This window comes from Lepus europaeus, chromosome 3 (genome assembly GCF_033115175.1).
Source record: "Lepus europaeus isolate LE1 chromosome 3, mLepTim1.pri, whole genome shotgun sequence".
NCBI lineage: Eukaryota > Metazoa > Chordata > Mammalia > Lagomorpha > Leporidae > Lepus > Lepus europaeus.
Genome location: NC_084829.1, coordinates 59,293,142 through 59,318,200, shown reverse-complemented (window position 1 = coordinate 59,318,200; position 25,059 = coordinate 59,293,142). Strand labels below are relative to the sequence as shown.

At 37.7% G+C, this 25,059-nt stretch overlaps 1 protein-coding gene across 1 annotated transcript in view; it reads left to right on the top strand.

Moving 5' to 3' along the window:
- KHDRBS2 (KH RNA binding domain containing, signal transduction associated 2) overlaps positions 1 to 25,059 on the top strand; it is a 629,201-nt gene that overhangs the window by 308,239 nt on the left and 295,903 nt on the right. The window contains exon 4 of the mRNA XM_062187562.1: positions 17,753 to 17,899. Within this exon, the coding sequence (XP_062043546.1) occupies positions 17,753 to 17,899 (147 nt within the window). The remainder of the gene's footprint in view (positions 1 to 17,752; positions 17,900 to 25,059) is intronic.

Here is a 25,059-nt window from a genome sequence, read left to right as displayed (position 1 = left end):
CATGTTTGTGGGACATTCCTCTTCTGAGAGGTGTACCTATGTTTTAGTGTGGCTAAAACATAGTGCCAGTTTGATTGTCCTTATTTTGTGCATGCCTAGATTGCATGACAAATAGTTATCTGCCTTGGTTTCCCTCTGCTCCTGTAGGGTCATGTCCTAAAAAGCAGGAACTTAAACAATATGCTTAGATGTGTTATTAAAGCATACTTTGGAGAAATTTTCACAAAAAGGATGGGGAAGCACACCAAGAAGTTTTTATGTTTGTGGCACCGAGAGAAAACCCACTAAAAAGACAGCCCAGTATCAGTAAAAGATAACATTTAAAAAATCAGATTTCTATGCCCCTAACTCCCACCAAAAAGCACTTATCCAGCCAATAGAAAGTTCAACTATTTATTTAATTAAAATAATTAAATATATAGAGATATTATATATCTTACTAGTCATTGAGTTTTGATTTAATAAGTATCACTTAACTGTACTCGGTCTCTCTCTTTTTCACATACACAGAATATAAGTCCAGAGGCTTCCAGAAAAAATACTCAGTGTTTACAAGTATTCATTCAGTCACATATTCTGATGCAAATATTATCAATATTAGTGATATGAATCCATATGTTTACTACATAGTATTACTTAGAAGATGTTGCACTTAAGACTTTATGGAGCAATCATTTCTGTATTACCGAGTCTGTGATGTCTAGCTGAATATATTTGAGCTGTAAGAACAGAAGTTCACAGAGGTTTGAAAGAGGATGGTGATTTCAAGAAAGGTGAGGATTTTCTTGTGATTGAAAAATGGTGTCTGTAAAGAGGATGGTAGAAAATGAAACCTATGTGCTAAGCCAGTGTGAGATTAAAAAGGTCTGGAATCTCATGTTCAAATCGAACTTTAGGTAAATGCGATGTCAGCAGAGGTTTCTGAGCAGGAACTGATATTACCAAGTTTGATTTTCCGAAATCTGAAAGTGGCAACAGTATGTATTCATCTTCTTGTGGTATTTATTGACCTCATGTCCACGCTATCAAGTAGAGGCCTTTTCTCGCTGATTTCGAGTATATTCTAGTCAGTGGTTAGCCACTTGATACTACTGATGGTGTTTTCTTCTCGGTCTGGTTGCCTGATGAACAGCATAATGCATTTATTCAAAGTATTGCACGTCACTCCGTCAAGGTCAAATTGATCTCTGTTACCATTGCCTTCCCAGTGGGCAGCATCTATACAACTCTGCAAAAACTTTTTCAGCAGCCTTTGTAGCCTTTGTTGATGTTGCTCTTGTTTTTTCCCTCTCTGGCTAAGTCATTCTACTTTAGCACCCTGGGTCAGAGCTTTTTCAGTTTCGTATTTTTGCCTCCTCCACAAACATGTCTGGTTATACAAGATGCCCTCCCCTAGAATGAAATTCTACCTCTAAATTTTCTTTCAGAGCCAAGCATCTGAGCTGTTGCTCCCTGCCAACTGGGATTCACTGGTGTTTGCTTTTCCATTATTGGCTGGCAGTGACGACTTGCCCTTTCGGCATCATAAGGCTCAGGAGCAATTCTGGTAATATCTCTCAGGGTAAAGACTACTTTACTGCGATTCCTTTATCCAGCTCAGTAGCTGGCCTCACTTCTTAATTGGTTCATAGGTTTCTGTTCAGCACACTTTTCTTCCTGGCTCTTACTCCAATTCAGAAGATGGCTGTCTCCAACTTCATTCAGCCTTTTCTGCCTAGAATGCTTCTTCTGGAAATGGAAGACTCACCTACTTCAAGAATCAGTGTGCTATTTAAGTGATTTCAAAATGTTTTCACCTCTACTGATGTGCTTGATAAACATCTTTTGTTATTATTATTGTTTTAGTTGACATACACTCAGAGCATTTGAAATACTCATTAATTCTAAGCTGTTGTGCCTTCTTGGAAATAGGCTTTGTCTGTTCCTATTAGTGAACAGTTTTAATGGACTTATTTGCAAGTAGTTCAAATATTGCATTTCTTAGAAGAGTATAATAAATGCCATAACTTACAGTGGGACAGTTAAAATCAATGACATATCATTTTATTATAACATGTGCATCCGTGGCTCTGGGAACTCAGGGTTCATAAGGACTTCAGAGCTGGAAGCAGGATTATTGAGTGCTAGGTACCCTGTCTAGAGTAGTAAATACAATTTTGTATGCACAGCACTCAGCACGAGGTCTAGTGTTCAGTCCATGATATTTATTTTCCTTATTTCTAAATTCGATTTTTTTTAGGTATAAAGTCCATTGGAAATTGGAATTTTTTGGATTTTTTTATTTGTTTGCTTATTTCTTTTTGTTTCATTTAAAAGTTCACAAACTTTACTGTGTGAATCTTTGAAATTAAAAAAGTGGAGTTAAGTGAGCCTTTTTAATCTGAAGATTCTTTATTTATATTCTTCTTTGTATTCTTTCTCTGTGTAGAATTTATGTTAAGGAGAAGGAAAAGGTATTATTTACATAATAGCTTTCCTGGGTCTTTTCTCCACATCTTTGATATTTTCTTCCTGATCTTCGTTTATTGATGGACTTTCCTTCGCATTTAACCTTTCTGGACAAAAATTCTGATTTCCGTGATCCTGTCCGTATTATCTACTAAATTGTGTTGGTAAATTCCCTCAGAAGAGGCATTATGGCAAGATTTCCTTATGTGAAATTGTTTGGAAAAAGATTTCTGGTAGCCCATGTAGAGGAGTAAGGAAGTAACATTAAAAAAAAGGAAAGAAGAGAAAATGAATGAAAGTGGAGCAGGCCTCGTTGCTGAGATGCGTCTTGAGATGCTTTCAGCCCATATCAGAGTACCTGAGTTCAAGTCCCAGACTTGCTTCTAATTCCAGCTTCCTGCTGAAGTGCACCCTGAGATGCAAGAGGTGATGACTCCAGGAGCTGGTTTCAGCCACCTTGTGGGAGGCCAAGATTGAATTCCCAGCTCCTAGCTTTATTCTAGCCAGCCCTAACTATCAAGTCCATTTTGGGTAGGCAAACAAGCAGACAAGAGATTCTCTGTCAGTATCTCTGTATCTTTGCCTTACAAACAAATAAAATAAATATTTTTTTTCAAATTACAAAGAGAAAAGGAGTGAAACTCAGACATGTTGCATTTTCAAGCAGTTAACTAGAACTGGAGTATCCACTAGGGAACTCTAAGAAAGTAAAATACACATGTTACTTCATCCAAAAGTTGAGCAAGTTGTATTTATGCAAGTCCTCCCTCCCATATTCCAGTCTCTAGTTGCAAGTTGCAAAGGGAGTTAATTCTCTAGTTTTTCAGCTTTGGGGTTTGCTTGGGATGAGCAGTCCCCCAGGCCAGAACAAGCCCTCAAGCAAAAATACAAATAAATGCTGGTTGCATGGAGATAGACAGGAGCTGAGTATGAACTGCAGCTGTTACCATTTGTTTCAATGGGTGTCGGGAAAATGTAATTAAAAATACAGTCTTCTTCCAACCCCCAAATTCCCTCCACAAAGATGGTGGAAAAGTAAACATTTGTTACTGAATGGTCATTAAACCAGATTCACATCACAGGCAGTCTCGTGAGAGATCACAAAGACAGAGAAATATCACCCTTTTGAACAGCCAGATACAATGATTACATCTATGTTTCCAGATTAAGAACAACTGGCGAGTCCCGAGGTAAGAGGACTTGACAGCACCATTTGTGACTCATGGTTCATACCAAATTTACCTAATAATGAGGATGACCATCTGAAGTAGATAATCGGCTTTATCTAGAAGAAAAACAAACTTCTCATGGGTTAATGACAGGAGATAGTTTTGCAACTTGGATCCAGACATCCATGGAGGTTGGAAGTTGGGCTCCTGCCCTCAACAGGATTTGCTAGATGGGGCTGCTATCCCTTTTATGTTGATGTTTACATTTCAGAGATGGTTGCTGTGTTCTGGGTCCTCAAGGTTAAAATAGGCCAATCTAGCCTTCAAAAGGATGTATATACATTTCAAAGGGAGGAGAAAGCCCTTATAATTACAAGTTTTCTAAAGTAAATGTATAAGAAAAAGGAGAAGCAAATCTCTTCCCAATTTTTCTACAGGGACAATTATTATATATATATATAATATATATAATTATTTTATTATTAATTTAGCCTCTTAGCTTTGATTTGTCATTGTCCTTACATGGGAACGAATGTCTGCCTGCATTCTATCTCCTCAACTGCTTCAAAAATGTTTTAATTCAAGTTTTCATATCTCTCGTCCTGCAATCCAATTGGCATATGTTCAAATGGCAAGTGTCCAGACTTTCTGTCCTTACAGCTGCTAGTATTGGTTGTTATTTTTACTTGCTAGGTTAGATCTAGCTGTTGAAACTATTATAATAGTGATGGAATGCTTTAAATAGTGGAAAGCTGAGAGATTATCACTCCTGTGGGCCTGATGATGGATGATCTCTGTTCCTTGTTTCTCTGATTTCTCCCATTTTCAAAGGCAAGCTGTGCTCAGGCTGGTTCTTGGTTTCTTCAAAGTTTCTGAGGTCAGGGAGAATAAGAACGCTTAAATACCCTTCCCCTATATAGTTCATGGGTTTCAGATTTCCACGTTCTTCCCAGGACCCACTTCCCTGTTTCCGTGTTTCATTGGGTTCCAACAGTCTTCTCTAAGTGCTTAAGCATCTCCATATTCTGGATTCTAAACCCCAACAAAGCCCAATTGCATCCAGTTGCAATTGAGAAGTGGTTAGAGAAGCATATTTAGATAATTATGCTTCCAAATCATCCTGTTTTCACCAAATAAATACTTGAGAGTATCTTAATTATTAAGCAACTGCTTTTTAAATAAAATGTGAGAGTGAAAGTCTCTCATAAGTTAGTTTGGGAGGAAAACCTAGAAATTACCCTACAAATATCATTTGGTCAAGATTAATTACCTTCTTTTCCTTGAGTAGTGATATTATTGTATTGAGATACTCTTTTTGCTGTTTTGGACAGCACCATATTATTGTTTAAGGAAGTAGAGTATCCTTGATGTAACCTAGGGTATATGATTTGATTTCCTAAACTAAGGTGCATGGCTTTTAGGAAACCAGCAACCTCTAATGAAGAAAAGTAAACTTCTATTGACACTGTTCTTTCTCTGTGTTCAAAATCTTGGGCCATTTAAAAAAAAGTCACCTATGGTTCCACTGATGCCTCTGGTACTGTGCTCTTGGTGAATCAGTCAGTGCTTGAATGGGTGTGTAAGAGTAGATAGGTCTCTCTCTCAAGGGTGAGCATCTGAATGATGGATGTTCTAAACTGGAAGAATTCTTTCCACATTCCCTTCAAAGAAAATAGAAATTTGGAAGTGAAAACAGCAAGAAAATGAGGCACCTTTAGTACCTAATCATTTCTTATATATCATAGATGTAAGTCATTTATTTGTATAAAAACATTTTGTTTGGGTTTAAGTTTGGGGCAATTTGCAGTAGCATAAAAGATTTTTCACATATGCCTTTTCAAACATGATTTTAAATTGGGGATTTAGACAAATCCCATTCAGGCCAAGGCATAAATAATAAATGTATATTTATTTGAATTTCTTAATAGTGAAAGCTGTGCAGACAATAGACATTTTTATTTCTGAAGAGGATTTATGTTAAAGAAAGTTCCCTGAGCCTTGAGAACAAAAAGGCTTCAAAAAGCACTCAAGTAAATTATAACACCAAGCATAAAATATGGAAATAATAATTGCTAAGTGAAATACAAAGTATAAAACTTGCATATACTATATATCATACATTTCCAACTTTTTATTGTTTCCTTTAATGTAAGAGCTACTCATGAAAGATTAGTTGGAATTTTGGAATAACTGTCCTTTGGCTCATATGGAATTTGATTTATTGTTGGATCTGAGATATTTACTATAATACTCTTTAGTAACAGTTAGATTTGTTTATTGCTTTCTGTGTTGTTATCAGTTTCATCACTTACAGGTAAATAATTAGAAGTACAAAATAGTGAAATCACTTGTCTAATTTTGTATGCTATTAAGTGAAAGATCTAGTATCTTTAAGCCTGGCCATGAGGAAATAGAAGCAGGATGGTTAACTGCCATGATAGGTAGCCTTTCAATGTTATAACACACTCTAGATAATAACTGTATTGTGTATTTGAATATCACAAATTCAGTAAAGAACACATGGCATAGTGCTATGGAATAAATGTTTGCAGCCCCCACTGTCCCACATTCCTATGTGGAAGCCCAGATCTATCACATGATGGTACTGGAAAGCCAAGCCTTTGAGAGGGATCAGGAAGGTTAAGCCCCTTATTAGCTCCCTTTTAGAAAGAGGAAACCAAAGCCTCCTCCTTTCCGGTTAGGATTCAGTAAGAAAGTATGCCTCTGCAGAGTCCTTACCAGGAGGCGAACTGGCCAGCATCTTGATTTTGGACTTAAAGAAGTGGGAGAAATACATGTCTGTTGTTTTAGTCGCCCAGGTTAAGGTCTTTTTTTCTATCCTTCTGAGCATGCTAAGACATATGGGGATGGTAATTTTTCCCTGACTTTCTAAAACACTTGAGCTTGTGATTTTAGGACAGTTTTCAAATATACATTCCTTAAAGGTACCTGTTAAATTTAGCTTAATAATTAACATCAAACTGGGGCATTCTTGCTTACATCAAAGAAACATTTAATTAGAAACTTTGTAATCTATTCTTGCAAATGAATTTAATGTTCATAATAAACATCCATTAATGTAAGAGTATGGCTTTGGAGTCAAGAATATAAAATTCAAACCTCTTACTGTGACAAGTTACCTTAAGTTTCTCTGAGATAAAACTTTAAAAAAAATTTTGAGTCTTTAAAGTATGCCTGGCACTGTGCTTGTAATTTTAATTTATTTATTTATATTAGAGAGAGAGGGAGAGAAACAGTGAGAGTGCTCCCATGTCCTGGTTAACTCCCAAAATGCCTGTGTTGGCTAGAGTTCTGCCAAGGGCCAAAGTTGGGAGATGTGAACCCAGTATAGGTTTCCCAAGTAGGCAACCAGGACCCAGCTACTTGAGACATACCTGTTGCCTCTCAGGGTGCATGTTAGCAAGAAGCTGTAACTGGAAGTGGAGCCTGGACTCAAACCCAGGAACTCTTACATGGCGTGCTGGAGTTCCAATCCAGCCTCTTAACTTCTAGTCCAAATGCCTGCCTGGATGCCTATGGTTTATACATTGTTGAATTTCTTCTGGACATCTAGAGTTGTTTTATTTTGTAGATAAAAACCAAAGCTTGGACACTGTCCTCAAACTCCATAGATAATAAGTATCGGAGCTGTTAATTAATATTTAGACTTCACTGTTTCCAAAATCCTTTTGTTCTTTCTACTATACTCTGCTGCTTCCATAGTCCACTTAAATCTTACTATGAATATTAAATGATATAATGTGTTTAAAATATGCAATAGTTGCCCTATTGTAAATGCTCAATAATTAACATGAAAAGTGATCATTCATTTGTAATATTCCTAGTCATATATCATCAAAGATAATCCATTTGGAGAATAATATTTAAGTAGCAGGATGCCTCTGGAGAAAAATCACATGATGAATTGAAATTTTAAAGTTATAAGAAGACTTAGACTTCATCATGTCTAAAGTTATCTAATGCTTCTATTTTATTGAACTTTACCTAGAATTTTTATTGTATACCTAGAACAAGTTGGTTGACACACTTGAATAGAAAGACACTTTTCTGTGACCACTGTAGTTTTTTATTGCAAGACCTGAAAAGTCTCTCTCTGTTTATCCCATTTATTTTGCATTTGAAGGATCTGAGGGCCACATGAGCAAAATATTGGCTTCAGTTTGCAAAGTTAATCCCTTTAAGACACCTTCTCAATCCTGGTCCAAGGCTCATTCTTAGTCCTAGATCTATGTGTCTATGAGAAAGCACTGGTTGATATTTGCTCATAGGATTGTTGAAATGGCTGTTCCTATACATATAGAATGACAATAACAATGAGAATAATAATATAAAATTCTATTTGGTCTTTAATAGGGTGCTCATTGCTAATATGTTAGTATAAAATTTCCAGTTATTTAGATTTTTTAAATTTGCTAAGTGTGAACCCTGTATTCAATAACTAAGGACTTTATTTACACACTATTGCTTTTCCTGAAGTAGGAACAGCCTAGTAAGAACTCATGTAATTGCCAGCCCCACTATCCAGTAAGTTAACAAGCCATTGTAAGGATTAGGCAAGAGGAGCCATTGTCAAAAAGATTGATCTTTTTAGCTTGCTTATGATCACTACAATAGTTTTTTGGGATACTAGTTGTATTGTTTTTTACTTAAATCCCCACACTGTCTTTGTACTGATAAGCACAGAAGAAATACTTGATATGTGCAAGTTTTAATTTGGTAGTTATCGCTGAATGTGCATACATATTGTTGGGAAGAAAATATTTCCTCTTTGGTCTTAGCTCCAATGATTGGGACCTACAAATTAACTGACAATAGGAGAAAAGCCAGAATTTTTTTAAAGATTTATTTTATTTATTTGAAAAGCAAAGTTAGAGAGAGTGGGAGAGATATCTACAGAGAGGCCTTCCAAATGGCCACAATGATGGGGGCTGGAGCATGCCAAAGCCAGGAGCCAAGAGCTTCTTCCTAGTCTCCCACCTTGGGTACAGGGGTCCAAACACTTGGGCTATCTTCAGCTGCTTTTCCCAGAATATTAGCAGAGAGCTTGATTGGAAGTGGAGCAGCCAGGACATGAACCAGCTCCCATATGGGATGCCAGTGCTGAATACCATATAACCAGCTATGTAACAACACAGCCCCCCAAGACTAACTTACATGCACTGGGGAAATACGCAGTGCTTAGCAAATCACTGAATAACCAGAGTTAATGGGTTCAAATACTAAATTTAACAAAAGGAGTGGCTTCAATGGATGAAAAATTCTGATGAGGCTTGTTTACATAATTTTTATATCATGTATTGGTGCTCAAAGTCCGCGCCTCATTAGCTGGGGCTGGGTTCTGTGATGTGAAATGGAGATGTTAAGGGGAGAGAGAGGGTGTGCTGGTGACTCTAGTAAAGCTCTGTTCTGGTCATTTTAGGAAAGTTCAGTAGAGACATCTTTGGGACCTCTCGGTTAAGCCATTGCCTGCAATGCCCACATCCTATATGGGTTCCTGTTGTCCTTCTGCTCTGCTTCCAATCCAGCTCCCTGCTTATATGCCTGGGAAAGCAGGGAAACTTGTTCAAGTGTTTGGGACCCTGATACCCACATAGGATATGTGGATGGAGTTCCAGGCTACTTGTTTTGGCCTGGCTTCTAAGCATGTCCATTGTGGTCATTTAAACAGCAGATGGAAGATCTCCCTCCCTCCCACTCTCTCTCTCCCCCTCTCTCTGTAACTTTGCCTTTCAAATAAATAAATCTTTTAAAAGAAGATTTATTTCTGCATATTCTTTAGCTCAATTGCTTTCCCCTTTAAATGATCTTTGTACCAATTTTTAGTGTCTCAATAAATACCTACAATATGGTTATATACATTATTTATTCTTTATTTAATGAATACATATTGAATGATAATAATTTGTTAATTCTCTCCCAGAGTTAAAAAATATAAGTAAATAGCTCATTCCATTCCAAGGTCTTAGTAGATAAATGGTTGAGCATTTGCAGAAACATCATAAACAAGAGGGTAAAGATATGTTTTGATGATTGAGTAAAATGCAGAATGACTTTCACTCGACGTAAAATTATTTGATAGGAATTTACTGAGTTTCTTCTCTGTGTCCTTTAAGATAAACTGGGTGTATGTATAATAACTTGTGACATGAGAACATGGTGAGACTTAGGTGTAGAAAGATCCCAAAATGGGATTATCATATTGTAATTGATATAGGGACAAAATATTGTGAAAGGACATATGAAGGAGTATTTAATGTGTCTACAGAAACTCTGTATTAATATAGTAGAATATTATAAAACCTACATGCTTTTGGTCTGGAAATATGGAAACACTTAAAAAGTCAAAAGAGAAGGTATACAAATATAATAACAAAATACATAATAACAGTAACAAATACAGTGTAAATATGTTAAGGAACAAATGCCACTGGCTTTTTACTTCTATGGTTTACTTGGTGGGACCTGAAGAATATGAGGATACCAGAGGGAAGTCTACAAGATTGAACAGTATTGCTACCACAGAATCTAATCTATCCATTCATTCATTTATTTATTTGAGAGAGACCTCCTCCCTCTACTGGTTACTCCCAAAAGGCCTACAATGTCTAGGGCTTTGCCAATACTGAAGCCAGGAGCCAGAAACACAATGCATGTCTGCTACATGGGTGGCAAGGACCCAGTTACTTCTCTGGGTTCGTAATGTCAGGCAGCTAGAGTCAGGAGACAGAGGCAGGTGTCAGATCCAGGCAGTCCAGTATGGCATGTGGCCATCGTAACTACTAGATCAAATGCCTATGCAGGACTTTAGTTTAAATAGCTTACTGGGGAATAAATATTTATTTGATCCAATAAACCAGTTACATGGATCCTGGAAAAAATGGCTCCTATTACTAGGTATTTAAGACAATCTCTTTGCCATACTCTGGAAATCACAGTGATTCATGGTCCTGAACACCATGAAATTAGTGGGAGACCACTGGTCACAGTTTTTCAGAAGCTAGATATATTCTGGGAGAATTCCAGATTTACTTACCCTTAATTTCCCATAATGTACTCTTAATATACCCATGTGATTAGGAGCTTGACTTTTTTTTTATGGTAAAAAAAAGTTCTGAAAATATTTATCAAAATCATGCATTTCTGTCACATAGTGATGAAAATTCTGGAGAAAGATTTACTCATTTATGTATCTATTTATACAATTGCAGCAAGACAAAACAACATTTGGAACAATTTATAGACATCTCTAGGAGAAATATTGTAAGGTCGCCCCAAAACACACCAAACACCAGAGTAGGGGAAAGGGTTTATTGGAGAACACCTAGAAGACTGGAGGGAAGGGGTGAGGAAGGAGAAAAGGGAGAAGGAGAGCCTAAGAGAGAGAGAGAGCAGGAGACAGAGAGAAGGAGAGAGAGCAAGAGAGTGAGAGAGAGCAAGCGAGAGAGAGAGAGCAAGAGATGAGAGGAGAGGAGGGAGGAGAGAAGAGAGAAGAGAGAAGAGAGAGAGGAAAGAGAAGACGAGAGAGAAGAGAAGACAAGTGAGAAAGGGGAGCAAGAGAGGAGAGAAGATGAGAGGCGCCAAGAGAGAGCCATGTGTTCAGGAACAGCTCCTTTTAAAAATTTGCCAGAGGGTGGACAGGGAAGCAGAAGCAGCGAATCCCATTAGGATGGGGGTGGAGCTTGACACCGGTGGTTGTGCCATGTGGCCACCTGACTTTCCAGCAATGGCAGTGGGGGCTAGAGCCTAGGATGGTGTCAGGGTGTAGATTGTGCCATAGATAAGACAGTGCCAGTTTCCTAACATTCCCCCCCTTTTGTTTTTCATAAAGCAGGAGTTGTATGGGATTACATTAGACCCAATAGTCCAGGAGGGGCAGAGGGATGATGATCTGTCTTTAGAGCTACTTCGTGCTGACATGGGGCAACGAGGCACTCTTCGCTGGCATGGGCGATGTCTCAAGCCGCTGTAGGAGCTTGACTTTTGCAATGAGTTTATATGGATTCTAATCCAATTCTAAGATTTAGAGTCTGTGAAACTGGACAAATTTTTCTCTCTGTGCTGTAGGTTCTTGTTTTGTAAAATATAGTAAATAACGTATGGCACAAAGTGTAGTTGTGAAGACAAAATTAGGTAATCCATTAGTAGTACTTTGCATGTTAGTCACCTAAGAAGAAAATTATGGCTCCTACTCTATTACTACTATTATTATTACTACAAAAAGAGACTAAGAAAAGTACAGCAGAGATGCAACCAATAGTTACGAATTTTTGGAAAAATATATTTGTACTTTGAGCTTTTACATGTTTCTTTCAATAAATGTGATACTTTTGAACTGAGAGTTAAATTACCTAATTACCAGTTAATTTCATATGAGGAACATTATTTCATAGAAGATGAAATATATATTTTAATCCCTAAGACAAGTATCTCTTTAAAAAATTAAATATACCAATATCTCTTTAAAAATTAAATATTGCAGTGTGCTGCAATAGACCCTATTTAGTGTCATTCATTTTCCTATGAAATGTCTGATAAAGATTGGTATGTTTTACCTACATTTTACCTTAGTAGCATATTATTTTAGTTAGCCCTGATGAAGCAGAAACAGCTATCGTCAACCATTTTCATTCTTTATCTTATGATACATGAAGCCCCATATTTCAAATGGGCTCCTGGACACTCAGTCTGAGGCCATTTTCACAGCTTCCATTGCCTCCAAGGCCATCCTGTCACTGTGTCCTCACTAAAGAGATGTGAGAAGAAATGATGCATGCAATGTCGGAAATATGTCCTTGAAAAGATGCATTTGCCTCCCACTTTTCCTTTCTCCTTCCCATAAAGTAAAATTCAGAAGTGATGTTGGACAGCAACCTCCAACAACATGGAGGCAACATTGTAGGGATTCACTTGAATGAAAAAGAGGAGTAGACTGGGTCCTGAGGCAAGAATGCAGAGAAAATACACCTGCCACGGTAGTTTCTATAGCCTGGATGTTCACTAAAGAGAAAAATAACTCTTCTGCTTGTTTGAATAACATTTATTGTGGTGTCTGTTGAAAAGGCCAAGTAACATTTGAGCAGTACTATTTGAGAATATAGGAAATAAAGATAATAACACATTTGTATAAAATTTTCTAGTTACAATATGTTCTTCAATTTTCTTAAAACCCAAAAAAAGTCCTGTGGCTAAGTATTAGATTATTAATGTCACGGTTAAAGAACTAAATCCTGGGGAATTTTGCCCTTTCAAGATTTACCCCAATAGGTGAACTCAAACACACAATACACTCTTGAACATGTGAAAGTCTAATTTTGAAAATAACCCATAATAGTCTAATTTTGAAAATAACTAGCTCATAGTCGATTATATTTTAAATAGTTTTTAAAATTTATTTTTTCATTTATTTGAAATTATTTGAGAGAGAGAGAGAGAGAGAAACTTCCACCTGTTCATTCACACCCTAAGTGCCCACAACAACCGAGGCAGGGTCAGACTGAAGCCAGGAGCTAGGAACTCCATCAGGGTCAGCCACTTGGGTAGCAGTGAGCCAACTACTTGAGCCATCATCTGCTGCCTCCCAAGATGCACATTAGCAGGACACTGGAAGTGGAAACAGAGCCGACTGTAACTCAGCTACTCTCATATGAGCTGTAAGCATCCGAACTGACACCTTAACCTCTACAACAAATGCTTGCCCTGCTCATGATAGATTCTGCTGGACTAACTTTTCTTCCTCAACATCTTTATTCATGACATCTCCTATTCCATTGAGTCTTGTCTTCTATCCTGACTAACTCTGATCTCTAGGAAGTTGAATATTGTCTATTCAATTTCCACATCAGAGGGTAAGTATGTTTGATGCTTAAATCATCTCTAAAAAATAGTTGATCTGAATATCTGAAGTATGTTTTTCCAGGGGCTCACTAGGTTAATCCTCCACCTGCGGCGTCACCATCCCATATGGGCACCAGGTTCTAGTTCCGGTTGCTCCTCTTCTAGTCCTGCTCTCTGCTGTGGCCCGGGAGTGCAGTGAAGGATGGCCCAAGTGCTTGGGCCCTGCACCCCATGGGAGACCAGGAGGAAGCACCTGGCTCCTGGCTTCTGATTGGCATAGCTCCGGCCGTAGCGGCCATTTGGGGGGTGAACCAACAGAAGGAAGACCTTTCTCTCTTTCTCTCTCTCACTGTCTATCTGTCAAATAAATAAAAAAAGGTATGTTTTTCCTGCCTACTGCTTCCTACTCATGATATAGATAAAATATTTAGCTACTTATTATTTTAATAAACAAATTCATTACTTAAAGCACTCAAGCTTAATATAAGAACCTAGAGGACAATATTTTTATCATATTGTATCTGTACCCTCTAAAAGTCTAGAAAGAAAGCTGTTCAGTACAGTGGGCTCTAGCAACATGTGACTATTATGCCAATGAACTGTGAGTAGACCAAATTGAGCTGTGCTATCCTTATGAAATAGACACTTATTCAAAGATGGTATAAGAGAAAAATATTTTAATTGTATATTAACAATGTAAATATTTCTGATGTTATTTTTAAAAATCTATTACTAAAATTAATTTCTCTTGTTTATACGTATGTGCATATTTGTATTTTTAATTTTTTTTAATTTACTTAATTGAAAAACAGCGAGAGAGGACAGAGACAGACAGAGATCCTCTCCCCAAACCTAGAAGACCAGAACTCAGTCTAGGTTTCCCAAATGAGTGGTAGTGATCCAAGTATTTAAATTGGCTTTGCATCAGCAGGAAGCTGAATCAGAAGCAGAGGTGGACTTGAACCAGGCACTCTGATAAAGGATGAAGAGTGTTTCACTGGGCCTCAGAATTGCTGCACCAAATGCCTGACCATCTTTGCATTTTGAATGCACCTAGTAAAATGTTTTAAATTATGTGTGTGCCTCACATATTTCCATTTAATCACACTATTTTTGAACACCGTTATATTATAGAGTATTGTGTATGTTCACATGGCAGATTGGGTGGCCATATACCAGTCTATGCTATCTTCTAAGTTCATATCTAGACCGCAGTCACTGGTCTCATGATCAGGCAAATATAGGGAGGAATGTTGTAAGCTACTTATAAGCTATCTCATGGAGACCTTTGAGGTTGTCCACCATGTTCGCTATTCTCTTGATGTCATTGATGCTAAAACCATGAAGACTGAGAAACCAAAAGATGGCAAGACCCCAGATGCTTGGATCTGTGTGGAGAAGTGGCATCCAAATATCAAGAACACAAGTTTGGACTTTATCTAAGCAAGAAATAAATTATTGATATGTCTTGAAGCTGATTAGTTACTTTATTTGCCTTATCAGCTAAGAGTGAGAACTCACTAAATACTCAGAAGCAATCCAATGTATTCTTTGAAGAATATAAAAGTGACAGTCACATGAATATTTAAGATCATTAAGCATAGAGAAACCATTCTACATTACAGCTCTCAGATTTCCAAGTGTAGAGATGAGAGCATTCTTCCCCAACCATTGATCTATTGTATCCTCTCTTCCCTCTCTGTGATACCCTCAACCTAGGTAAAATATTTCTGAAGTAAAGTGCATTAATGTAACATATTGTATGATTTTATTATCTTAGATTGTAAAATATGCTGATGTTAAATTTAAATCTGTCTTGCTGGGTTGTTTTTGTGAAGACCTGTTTAAACTCTCAGGTTAGCAGCTTTCTTTTAGTTAAGGTTCTCACCATAAGAGCAGAATTGCGGCTGGTGCCGCAGCTCACTAGGCTAATCCTCCACCTGTGGCGCCGGTACCCCGGGGTTCTTGTCCCGGCTGGGGTGCTGGTTCTGTCCTGGTTGCTCCTCTTCCAGGCAAGCTCTCTGCTGTGGCCCAGGAAGGCAGTGGAGGATGGCCCAAGTGCTTGGGCACATGCACCTGCATGGGAGACCAGGAGGAAGCACTTGGCTCCTGGCTTCTGATTGGTGTAGTGCTGGCCATAGCGGCCATTTGGGAGGTGAACCAATGGAAGGAAGACCTTTCTCTTTCTCTCTCTCTCTCTCTCTCACTGTCTAACTCTGCCTGTCCAAAAAAAAAAAAAAAAAAAAAAAAAAGCAGATTTGCTTATATGGAAGGATGTTGAAGGAGAAACAGAGGAAACTATGTATTTAAGGGCATGTTGTATTTATTCATGAATATCAATTTATTGACTCAACTGTTGGCGATATCTAAGGAGGCTCAAGTGTTTCCACTTCTTACTTTAAGGCCACATATTACATGTTACACATACTTTGTAAAATTTGGCTAGCAAGTGGCCCTAAATAAATAGCTGGAAATCAGCTTAGGATGTAACGAGAAAAGGCCAGTAAATAGAAACCTCTTAACTACTCCAGCACTTATTCCTAAACTAAGCTGGCCTCAGAATTAACAAGCAGCTTGCATCCCAAGAGGATCCAAAGAGAAAATAAATGCTTACTATATCTCCTGAGTGTGTTTTAGTTCAGTCAAATGCCGATGCTTCTCCCCAGCCTCAGAATTGGGCACTAAGAAAAGCCTTTAAAGTCAAGTCCTTGTTGAAGGTGGAAAGTGAAGTGCAGATTGGATTCCCAGGCTAATCTTAGAGAGCTCTGAGTGGACAGAGGGTGTCTAGATAGGAAATCAGGACATCTTCCTATGTCTTTCACGTCTTCTTCACATTTTAAAACACTGCACACTTCAGGTAAACATACACATTAGCAAATTTTGGTTTCATTTACTCAGTTTAAATCTATTCATGTCACTTCTCCATTTAATCTCAACATTGAGCCATAAATCACTGGTTTATTTTTATGCTTTGAAGTACAGTGAAATAACTGTTGTTTCATTAACAACTGTTGGGAACAAGAATGTAAACATAATATCATTTATGTTAACCTCTTAACCCAAAGTTGCTTTCTAGAAATTTTAAAGCATGCAAATACAATTATAAAAATTACCTGATTTAGTCAAAGTTCAAAATATATGAATATGTGTAATATTGTTGTGGTTGCAACTGATGTGTATAAAATACTTCCCACACATGATCAAAAGATATGTGCCATTGTACTGAGTTGCTCTACATCTGCACTGAATTAATCAGGCTTCAATAACGGCTTGGGCATAGTAGTATGAAAAATCTCATCCAATAGAAATACATTGTTGGTGAAGCAGGAGCTGTGTAACTCAAAAAGAATTGAAATCAGCATAAAGCTTCACTGCCATCCCTTTAACATACCCTTGTTGAACAAAATAAAGCAGAAAATTATAGAAATGCTGAGAATATAAAGTTTGATGATAACCTGCAATGATGAAAACATAGGCTGGGGGCCGGCGCTGCAGCTCAATAGGCTAATCCTCTGCCTTGCGGCGCCAGCACACTGGGTTCTAGTCCCGGTCGGGGCACTGGATTCTGTCCCAGTTGCCCCTCTTCCAGGCCAGCTCTCTGCTGTGGCCCAGGAGTGCAGTGGAGGATGGCCCAAGTGCTTGGGCCCTGCACCCCATGGGAGACCAGGATAAGCACCTGGCTCCTGCCATTGGATCAGTGCTGCCTGTCAAAAAAAAAAAAAAAAAAAAAAAAAAAAAAAAAAAAAAAAAAAAAACAACAACAACAAAAAAAAAAACATAGGCTGGGAGACAAGTTTTGGTTTTACCTACCCTAGCTTTCTTTTCATCATGAACAAGCAACATGAACCAGTAAAACGCAGCTAGAAAGTTCTGATTTCTTAAACAATGTGGTGATAATCATTTGCTTCTCATCTGTAAAATACTATATATCAGATAGAAAAATAACATAATAAATCCTTTCTTTCCCCAGAATGTACTGATGTACACAAAGAGTTAATGGCATTTGTGTGACTGATTTTTAGGGTCTTAGAATTATTCATTTAGCTGATTAAAATCTGTTGTAGATGATAATTATACTAGGTTCTTTTTGTAATCATTCAATCTCTCAAAAACGATTTTGAAATCTTTAAATGGCTTGTAGCAGATTTTTATTTCTCAACGGGTTTCTTTCTACTTATGGAAAATTATCTAAGATTATGCCCTTTTGTCATATTGCCAGTAAATGCCAAATCAATGCAAAAGGAATATATTTGTATTTCTAAAAATAACCTCTTTCACAGGAAGAAGAACTAAGGAAGAGTGGGGAAGCCAAATATGCCCACTTGAGTGATGAACTTCATGTATTAATTGAAGTGTTTGCACCACCTGGGGAAGCTTACTCACGTATGAGTCACGCATTGGAAGAGATTAAAAAATTCCTGGTGCCTGTAAGTGTTTTTCATTTTTTACAGAGATATTTGTCGTAAGTTTCTTTTTAAAATGTGTCTTTGATCTTCCCAAACTTTTTAGAAGGAAGCATATTGCAAAGTAATTATCAATCCACAGTGTTTATGTAAAGCTAAAATAAAATAGGATTTAAGAAATACTTAGCAGAAGACCTTGCCTGTGGTCACATAGTGATGGTCTCACAGCAGTACTGTATTTCTCGTTAGTACACTACATGCAATCCAGGTACAAGTTCATAGCCATTAAGAACAAAAAAAGCATATAAACACACATATATAACTGAAGTTGTATTAGTTCTTATTTCTTAATCATTGACATGTGCTATTGGCAATTATAGTTAATAGAGAAAGCATTTGCAGGTTTGGTGAAAGGGGAGAGGTTAGATATGTAATATTTATATTCAGGCAATTGCATTTTTTAAGCATTTATCTATTTATATGAAAGATGGGAGAGGCAGAGAGAGAGAAGTCTTCCTTCCGCTGATTCACTCCCCAAATGGCTGCACTGGCCGGAACTGGGCGGATCTGAAGCAAGGGGCCATGAGCTTCTTCTGGGTTTCCCACATGGGCACAAGTGGCCCAAGCACTTGGGCCATCTTCTGCTGCTTTCCCAAGCACATCAGCAGGGAGATAGATGGGAAGTGGAGCAGCCAGGACTCAAACTGGCGCGTATATGGGATGCCGGTGCTTAGATGGCAGCTTTTTTTTTTTTTTTTTTTTTTTTTTTTTTGCACAGGCAGAGTTAGCGCGAGAGAGAGAGGAAGAGACAGACAGATAGACAGAGAGAAGGGTCTTCCTTTTTCTGTTGGTTCACCTTCCAAGTGGCCACTACGGCTGATGCATTGCGGCTGGTGTGCTGTGCCAATCCAAAGCCAGGCACTTCCTCCTGGTCTCCCACGCGGGTGCAGGGCCCAAGCACTTGGAAGAGGAGCAATCGGGACAGAACCAGTGCCCCAACCAGGACTAGAACCTGGGGTGCCGGTGCCACAGGTGGAGGATTAGCCTAGTGAGTCATGGTGGCAGCCCTAGATGGCAGCTTAACTGGCTATACCACAGACATGCATTTGTGAATTTCAAGTGAAAATTAGAAAAACACAAACAGTTCTGCACTCTGTGAGAGCAACAGAGTGTTCTTTTTAAAAATATTTTATTTATTTGAGAGGTAGAGTTACAGACAGTGAGAGGGAGAGACAGAAAGAAGGGTCTTCATCCGCCATCCGCTAGTTCACTCCCCAAATGGCCACAATGGCTGGAGTGGCACCAATCCAAAGCCAGGAGCCAGAGCTTCTTCTAGGTTTTCCACTCGGGTTCAGGGGCCCAAAAACTTGGGTTATCTTCTACTGCTTTCCCAGGCCACAGCAGAGAGCTTGATCTGAAGAGAAGCAGCCAGGACTAGAACTGGTACCCATATGGGATGCTGGCGCCACAGGAGGAGGCTTAACCTATTGCACCACAGTGGTGACCCCAAGAGAGTGTTCACTTAGAAAGGCAGTAAATTCACGGTTTCTGATTAAGTAGAGTTCTCCACTGACCTCTTAAGAAATAGAGGAAGGTTAAATGAATGAAGCTTTCCCAAATTTGACAGTTTAACATTTCTATGAAGAGGTTGTTGAAATACAAATCTTGGCATCAGGTTTAGAGCTTGGAAAAAGACAACGAGAAAAGAATGCAGAGTTAAGTTTTCTGGAGGCTCTGAGCAGAAGTTTTTAGCAGAATCAGAGGGAATAGCTAAGATTAATCTACCAAATGCAGGTGTGGATTTCTAAACTAAGCAATAAACTCTGAGGAAATGGTGGGTAAGATTCATTGATTTGCAGTGATTTTGAGAATGGGGAAAGAAAAAAAATCCAGAATGCAAAGGCATCAAGGTGTAGCCACAATGTATTCACATGTCCGGTTTAAAAATAATTTCTGTCAGAACAAGGTTATACAATAATCCCCTGCCTTTCTGAATATTTCTTAATTTCATATACACATAGAATTTCTTTATGATTTATGATCTGGTGCTCAACTGAAAGCCTCCCTAAATAGACCTCTTATTTCTTAAGAATTATAGTGCTATATTCTCTTTTCCTTTTGTCCCAAAGCTAAATGTCTAGTGTTAAATGATCAAGGATTTTACTTTATTTAGCTCAGACAAGACCCCTGGTGATACACATAGGGTTGAGCATGGCTAGGACAGCTTGCTTTGCTGACTCATTTCGTGATTACAGATACATCACTTACGTTCTTGGAGCTTCAGCTTAATCATCTTTAAAATGAGGATAATTATAATTGGCTGACCTCTATCACAGCCATTGTGAATATTTAATGAAGTAGTGCATATGAAAGGACTTAGACAGTTATAAAGTACTATATAAATGAATGCTTTTAACCTATTTTATTATAGTAGATACAAAGATCTAAGAATGACTTTGTGAAGTACAATACATGATAAAATATTGCTACGAATATATTCAGTCTAAGCTATAGTCTAGCTTGATCTTCCTTTTTTATCAATATCAATAATATATCTCAACTGCTCACTTTGTAAATATTCATGATATGTATAATCATTTCATTTAAGTCTTCTCCAGTGAAACATATATGCATCAGGGCAGGGCTGGCAGTGACTCTTAGTCAACACTATATTCAATCATTTACCATCATGCCTGACATGATACATTTTGGTTCAACGGTCTGACTGGTGGTGTGGCCCACTAAATGGAATCAGGAGTCATGTCAAGGGCTAAAATAGCCACCTGGGGTACATTTCTGTAACCTACGGATAAGATGCTCCATACATACAGAGCCAGATGAAGAGGAGAAATTTTATTTTGACATGTGCGGGCTGTTCCTGCCTATATGTGTACATTCATCTCTGTACTGTTCAATTCCAGTTCTTGAGATGTGCTGAATTTCGTTCTTCCAACACTCCAGGCTCACTGCTCACTAAAGGCCTTTGAAAATTCTTCTGCAAAATGCTGACTTGTTTGTCTCCTTGTCATTTAGGTATCAGCTCAGATGTTACCTTTGTAGGAAATTATTCCTCAACTACTCAATCTAAAGAAACTCTCTCCATTACTTTCTATCATAGAAGCCTACTCCATGTTTTCACAATTGCACTGACCACCTTGTCAGTTAATTCATTTCCCTTTAGGTCTTAGCCCTCTTTACTTATGAACTGTCTTTGTAGATCTTATCCCCTTCATTTATACTACAGATATTTTACTTATTTGTCTACTATTGATTTCCCTGCTAAAATATAAATGCCACAAGGACTATTCTGATATCTCCCTCCAGGTTGTATTAGTAAATTTTGCTGTCAACCGAAGTCCTGCCATTTGGAAAGTGTTCCCTAATATTCCCTATTTGCTGTGCTTTCCTCAGTCTCAAGCAAAGGATGGTATCCGTCTACTCCAACATCACAGAAACCACAAGGGGCAAACATTAACTGGCAGTATTTTATCATATGAAATCAGTTGGTGACTCAGATTTATTTTTTTGACATTTGATATTAAATCCACAGAAACACTAAGCTATCTGGATATTAACGTTTACAAGTGGTGAGGAATAACAGAAAATGAGAGGTATGCTAGAACAACAAAGGGGCTAATGTAGAGTAGGGACCCTGACTTTCTGCTGACATCGTGTTCCTCTGCAAAGCACAGTGACCTGCAGGTGTTGCAGGTGTGGTTTTTCCTGCTACACCACAGCGCTGGCCCCATTAGATGACTTCTTTTCCTTCTCTTTATGTAGTTAAGAGATCCCAAAACTCCTTTCCTCTGAGCATTGTCACAATCTCAGAATCTTCCCAGATAAACTGTACTGCACAACACTGTACCAACACATAGTAGTAATAATATATTATTATAGTGTATTAGCAGAACTGAAAAAAAGTATTTGTTGTGTCTTACTCAAGTCTAATTATCACCACTAAAGATTTGTTTGCATAGTTTAAAGAAAACCTATTTTACTTCTCTGTATCATACTGTAAATTTTGTGTGTGGGGGTGTGTGTGTACCATTTACTAGTCTCACATATAAAACATAAAATCAGTAATACAGGAAAACAAAACATGGATCGTTTCAGGTTATTTCTTTACAGTATAAGATTGGATGTGTGTCTTGGTGATGTGTTTGATTATTGATGTAGGGAAATAAAAGCATGTAATTTCATTTCAAGTGTGAGATATTTTAAGCCCATGTAGGAATTACCAAGAATTTGACTAAAGTAATTTTTTCTTCTTTATGGTAAAAGCAAATGGACAACATTCTTGCTCTCTCTTCTTCAAAGACTATAATCCTAGCTCTGAAATTGGAAAATGACTCTGATTACTAATAGCAGTATCACAGGAAAGTAGGTAGATGTGAGGAAATAGAAAAAGAAAGTTGATATTTTTAGTCTAGGAAATGTAAAAAATCTAGGCTTTAATGCACTGAAAAATTTTAGAGTTTTAAAAGATTATAAATATAAAAATGTGTTCCTGAATTTATGTTATAATTTGAGAAAAAAAGTGAAAATTCAATCAGCCTTTTATGAAAGTAAGAAAAATAATATATCAAGCAAAAACTCATCAGCCAGCCTGAGTAACATTAACAAAAAGCAGAACTGAAAATCTGCAGAATGGAAAGTGCATTTGGCTGGCTGATGACATTTTTAGTTCAACAAGTATAGCAACGATATCCTACAAGCTAGAGAATGATCTGTAAAAGAGGTAAAAAAGGGAAGTGCAATGCCTGTAGGGAAGCAGAATCCATAACCTCTATACCATCCCTTTATTGTTAAGTGTCCTCAAGAGTTTCCCCTTATTGCTATATTCAAAACCTATTAATGTCCTCTTCTTTCTTGTAATTAACCATATTTTAATAGTGTGGTAGCTAATGGAAGTGGCACAAAGCCACATTGTCCATAAAAATGTTTCCTATATTGCTTTATCACTATGATCATTGTCTGATTTTATCTGGAGAAATTTATAATTATCTAATATTGAGTATTTTTGTGTGATAAGTTATAATAAATAATATAGGTTCATGATTTAGAATTAAAAGCATGACTAGTTATTATACAGAACTACTTTGTTACTTCTAATTGATTGGCATAACCTGAAAGAGAACCAGTGTATAACTATTTGAGTGTGACTTTACACAAACCCTAATGTAAGTGTATTCTTACTCCCAGTCAATACAGATAATCAAAGGCTCACTGCACTGTGATGTGGGCAATTTATGAATGTAGAATTATGGTGTGATAATCTGCTTTCAATTTTAAGAAGTGATATGTCTCTAATTATCACTAGTTTCATTTGATGTTAGATTTCTGACATCTCCAAGGCCACTCTTGACATCAGGGTTTTTGTTTTGTTTTGTTTTGCTTTGCTTTGCTTTGCTTTTTAGGTAACCAGCATCATTTTCTTATTCTAACAGCATCTCTTTTTTTTTAAGAGTTATTTATTTATTTGAATGTCAGAGTTACACAGCGAGAGGAGAGGCAGAGAGAGGTCTACCATCTGAAGGTTCACTCCCCAATTGACTGCAAAGGCCAGAACTACGCCAATCCGAAGCCAGGAGCCAGGAGCTTCTTGTAGGTCTCCCACGTGGGTGCCGAGGCCCAAGAACTTGGGCAAACTTCTACTGCTTTCCTAGGTCATAGCAAAGAGCTGGATCAGAAGAGGAGTAACCAGGACTAGAAACAGCGCCCATATGGGATGCTAGTAATTCAGGCCAGGGCGTTAACCTGCTGCGCCACAGTGCCGGCCCCTCTAACAGCATCTTAATTTTGCCTTGATGAGTTATTTCTTCCTTATCAACTGACATTATAATCAAATGAAGGCTTTTGCAATTCCATGTAGTCCTTAATCTTAAGGTTAGCTGCATTCATAGAAATGTGATCTGTGTGGTCAAAGACCTGTGGTTGCTAATGATACAACTTTGATCTCCAACATAAGAACTCAAGTCTTTTTTCAAATTTTAGTATAAGAGAAGTCTTAAAGCATCAGATACAAATTTTATTTTATTGTAAAAGCATTTACTAAATGTTAATTCTGTAGATAGGTTTATAATAAATACCTGGAAATTATCTTTATAGACAGAAGTAGCTCAAAAAGATTCACAATTACTGACAAATATGATACAAAAGAGGCAATAAGAAAAGTATCTGGGGCCAGCACTGTGGCATAGTAAGTTAATTCTCCTCCTGTGGCCCCGGCATCACAAATGGGCCCCAGTTCTACTCCCAGCAGCTCCTCTTCTGAACAAGCTCTCTGCTGTGGCCTGGGAAAACAGTAGAAGATGGCCCAAGTCCTTGGGCCCCTGCACCCGCGTGGGAGACCTGGAAGAAGCTCCTGGCTCCTGGCTTCAGATCAGCACAGCTCTAGCCATTGCGGCCATTTGGGGAGTGAATCAGTGGACAGAAGACCTTTCTCTCTGTTTCTCCCTCTCACTGTCTGTAACTCTACCACTCAAATAAATAATTTTTTAAAAATCTTAAAAAAAAAGAAAAAGTATATTAGAAATCAAAATCTATTAAAGTGTAGACCTTTTAACTAAGTAAAGAATTATAAATAAGAAAAATAATTTACACTAATGCAACAGATGAGCACCAAATACATACCAGACATATTCTGGGACTTTGTGTTGCATCAGCCACTTACCTTGTAAAACCTAGGAAAGAGAAAACAATTTTCAAAGTGTAAAAGATAAAAATTCAGGCTGGTGTTGTGGTTTAGCAAAAGCACCCCATATGGGCAACAGTTTGTGTCCCATCTGCTTCACTTCTTACCCATCTCCATGCTAATGGCCTGGAAAAAGCAGCAGAAGATGGCCTAATTGTTTGGGCCCCTACCACTCATATCAGAGACCTGGAAGAAGCTTCTGGCTCTTGGATTTTCCCTGTCCCAACACTGGCCACTGCAGCCATAAGGAGAGTTCACCAGTGGATGGAAGATTCTCTCTCTCTCTCTCTCTATATATATATATATATATACATATAGAAATATATATAAATATATATTATATATAAATATATAATATATAATATAATAATAAATATATAATATATAAATATATATCTATATCTATATATATATCTGTCTCTGTGACTCTGACTTTCAAAATAAATCAATATTATTTTTTAAAAAAGCAAAAAATTATTAAAAAATTAAG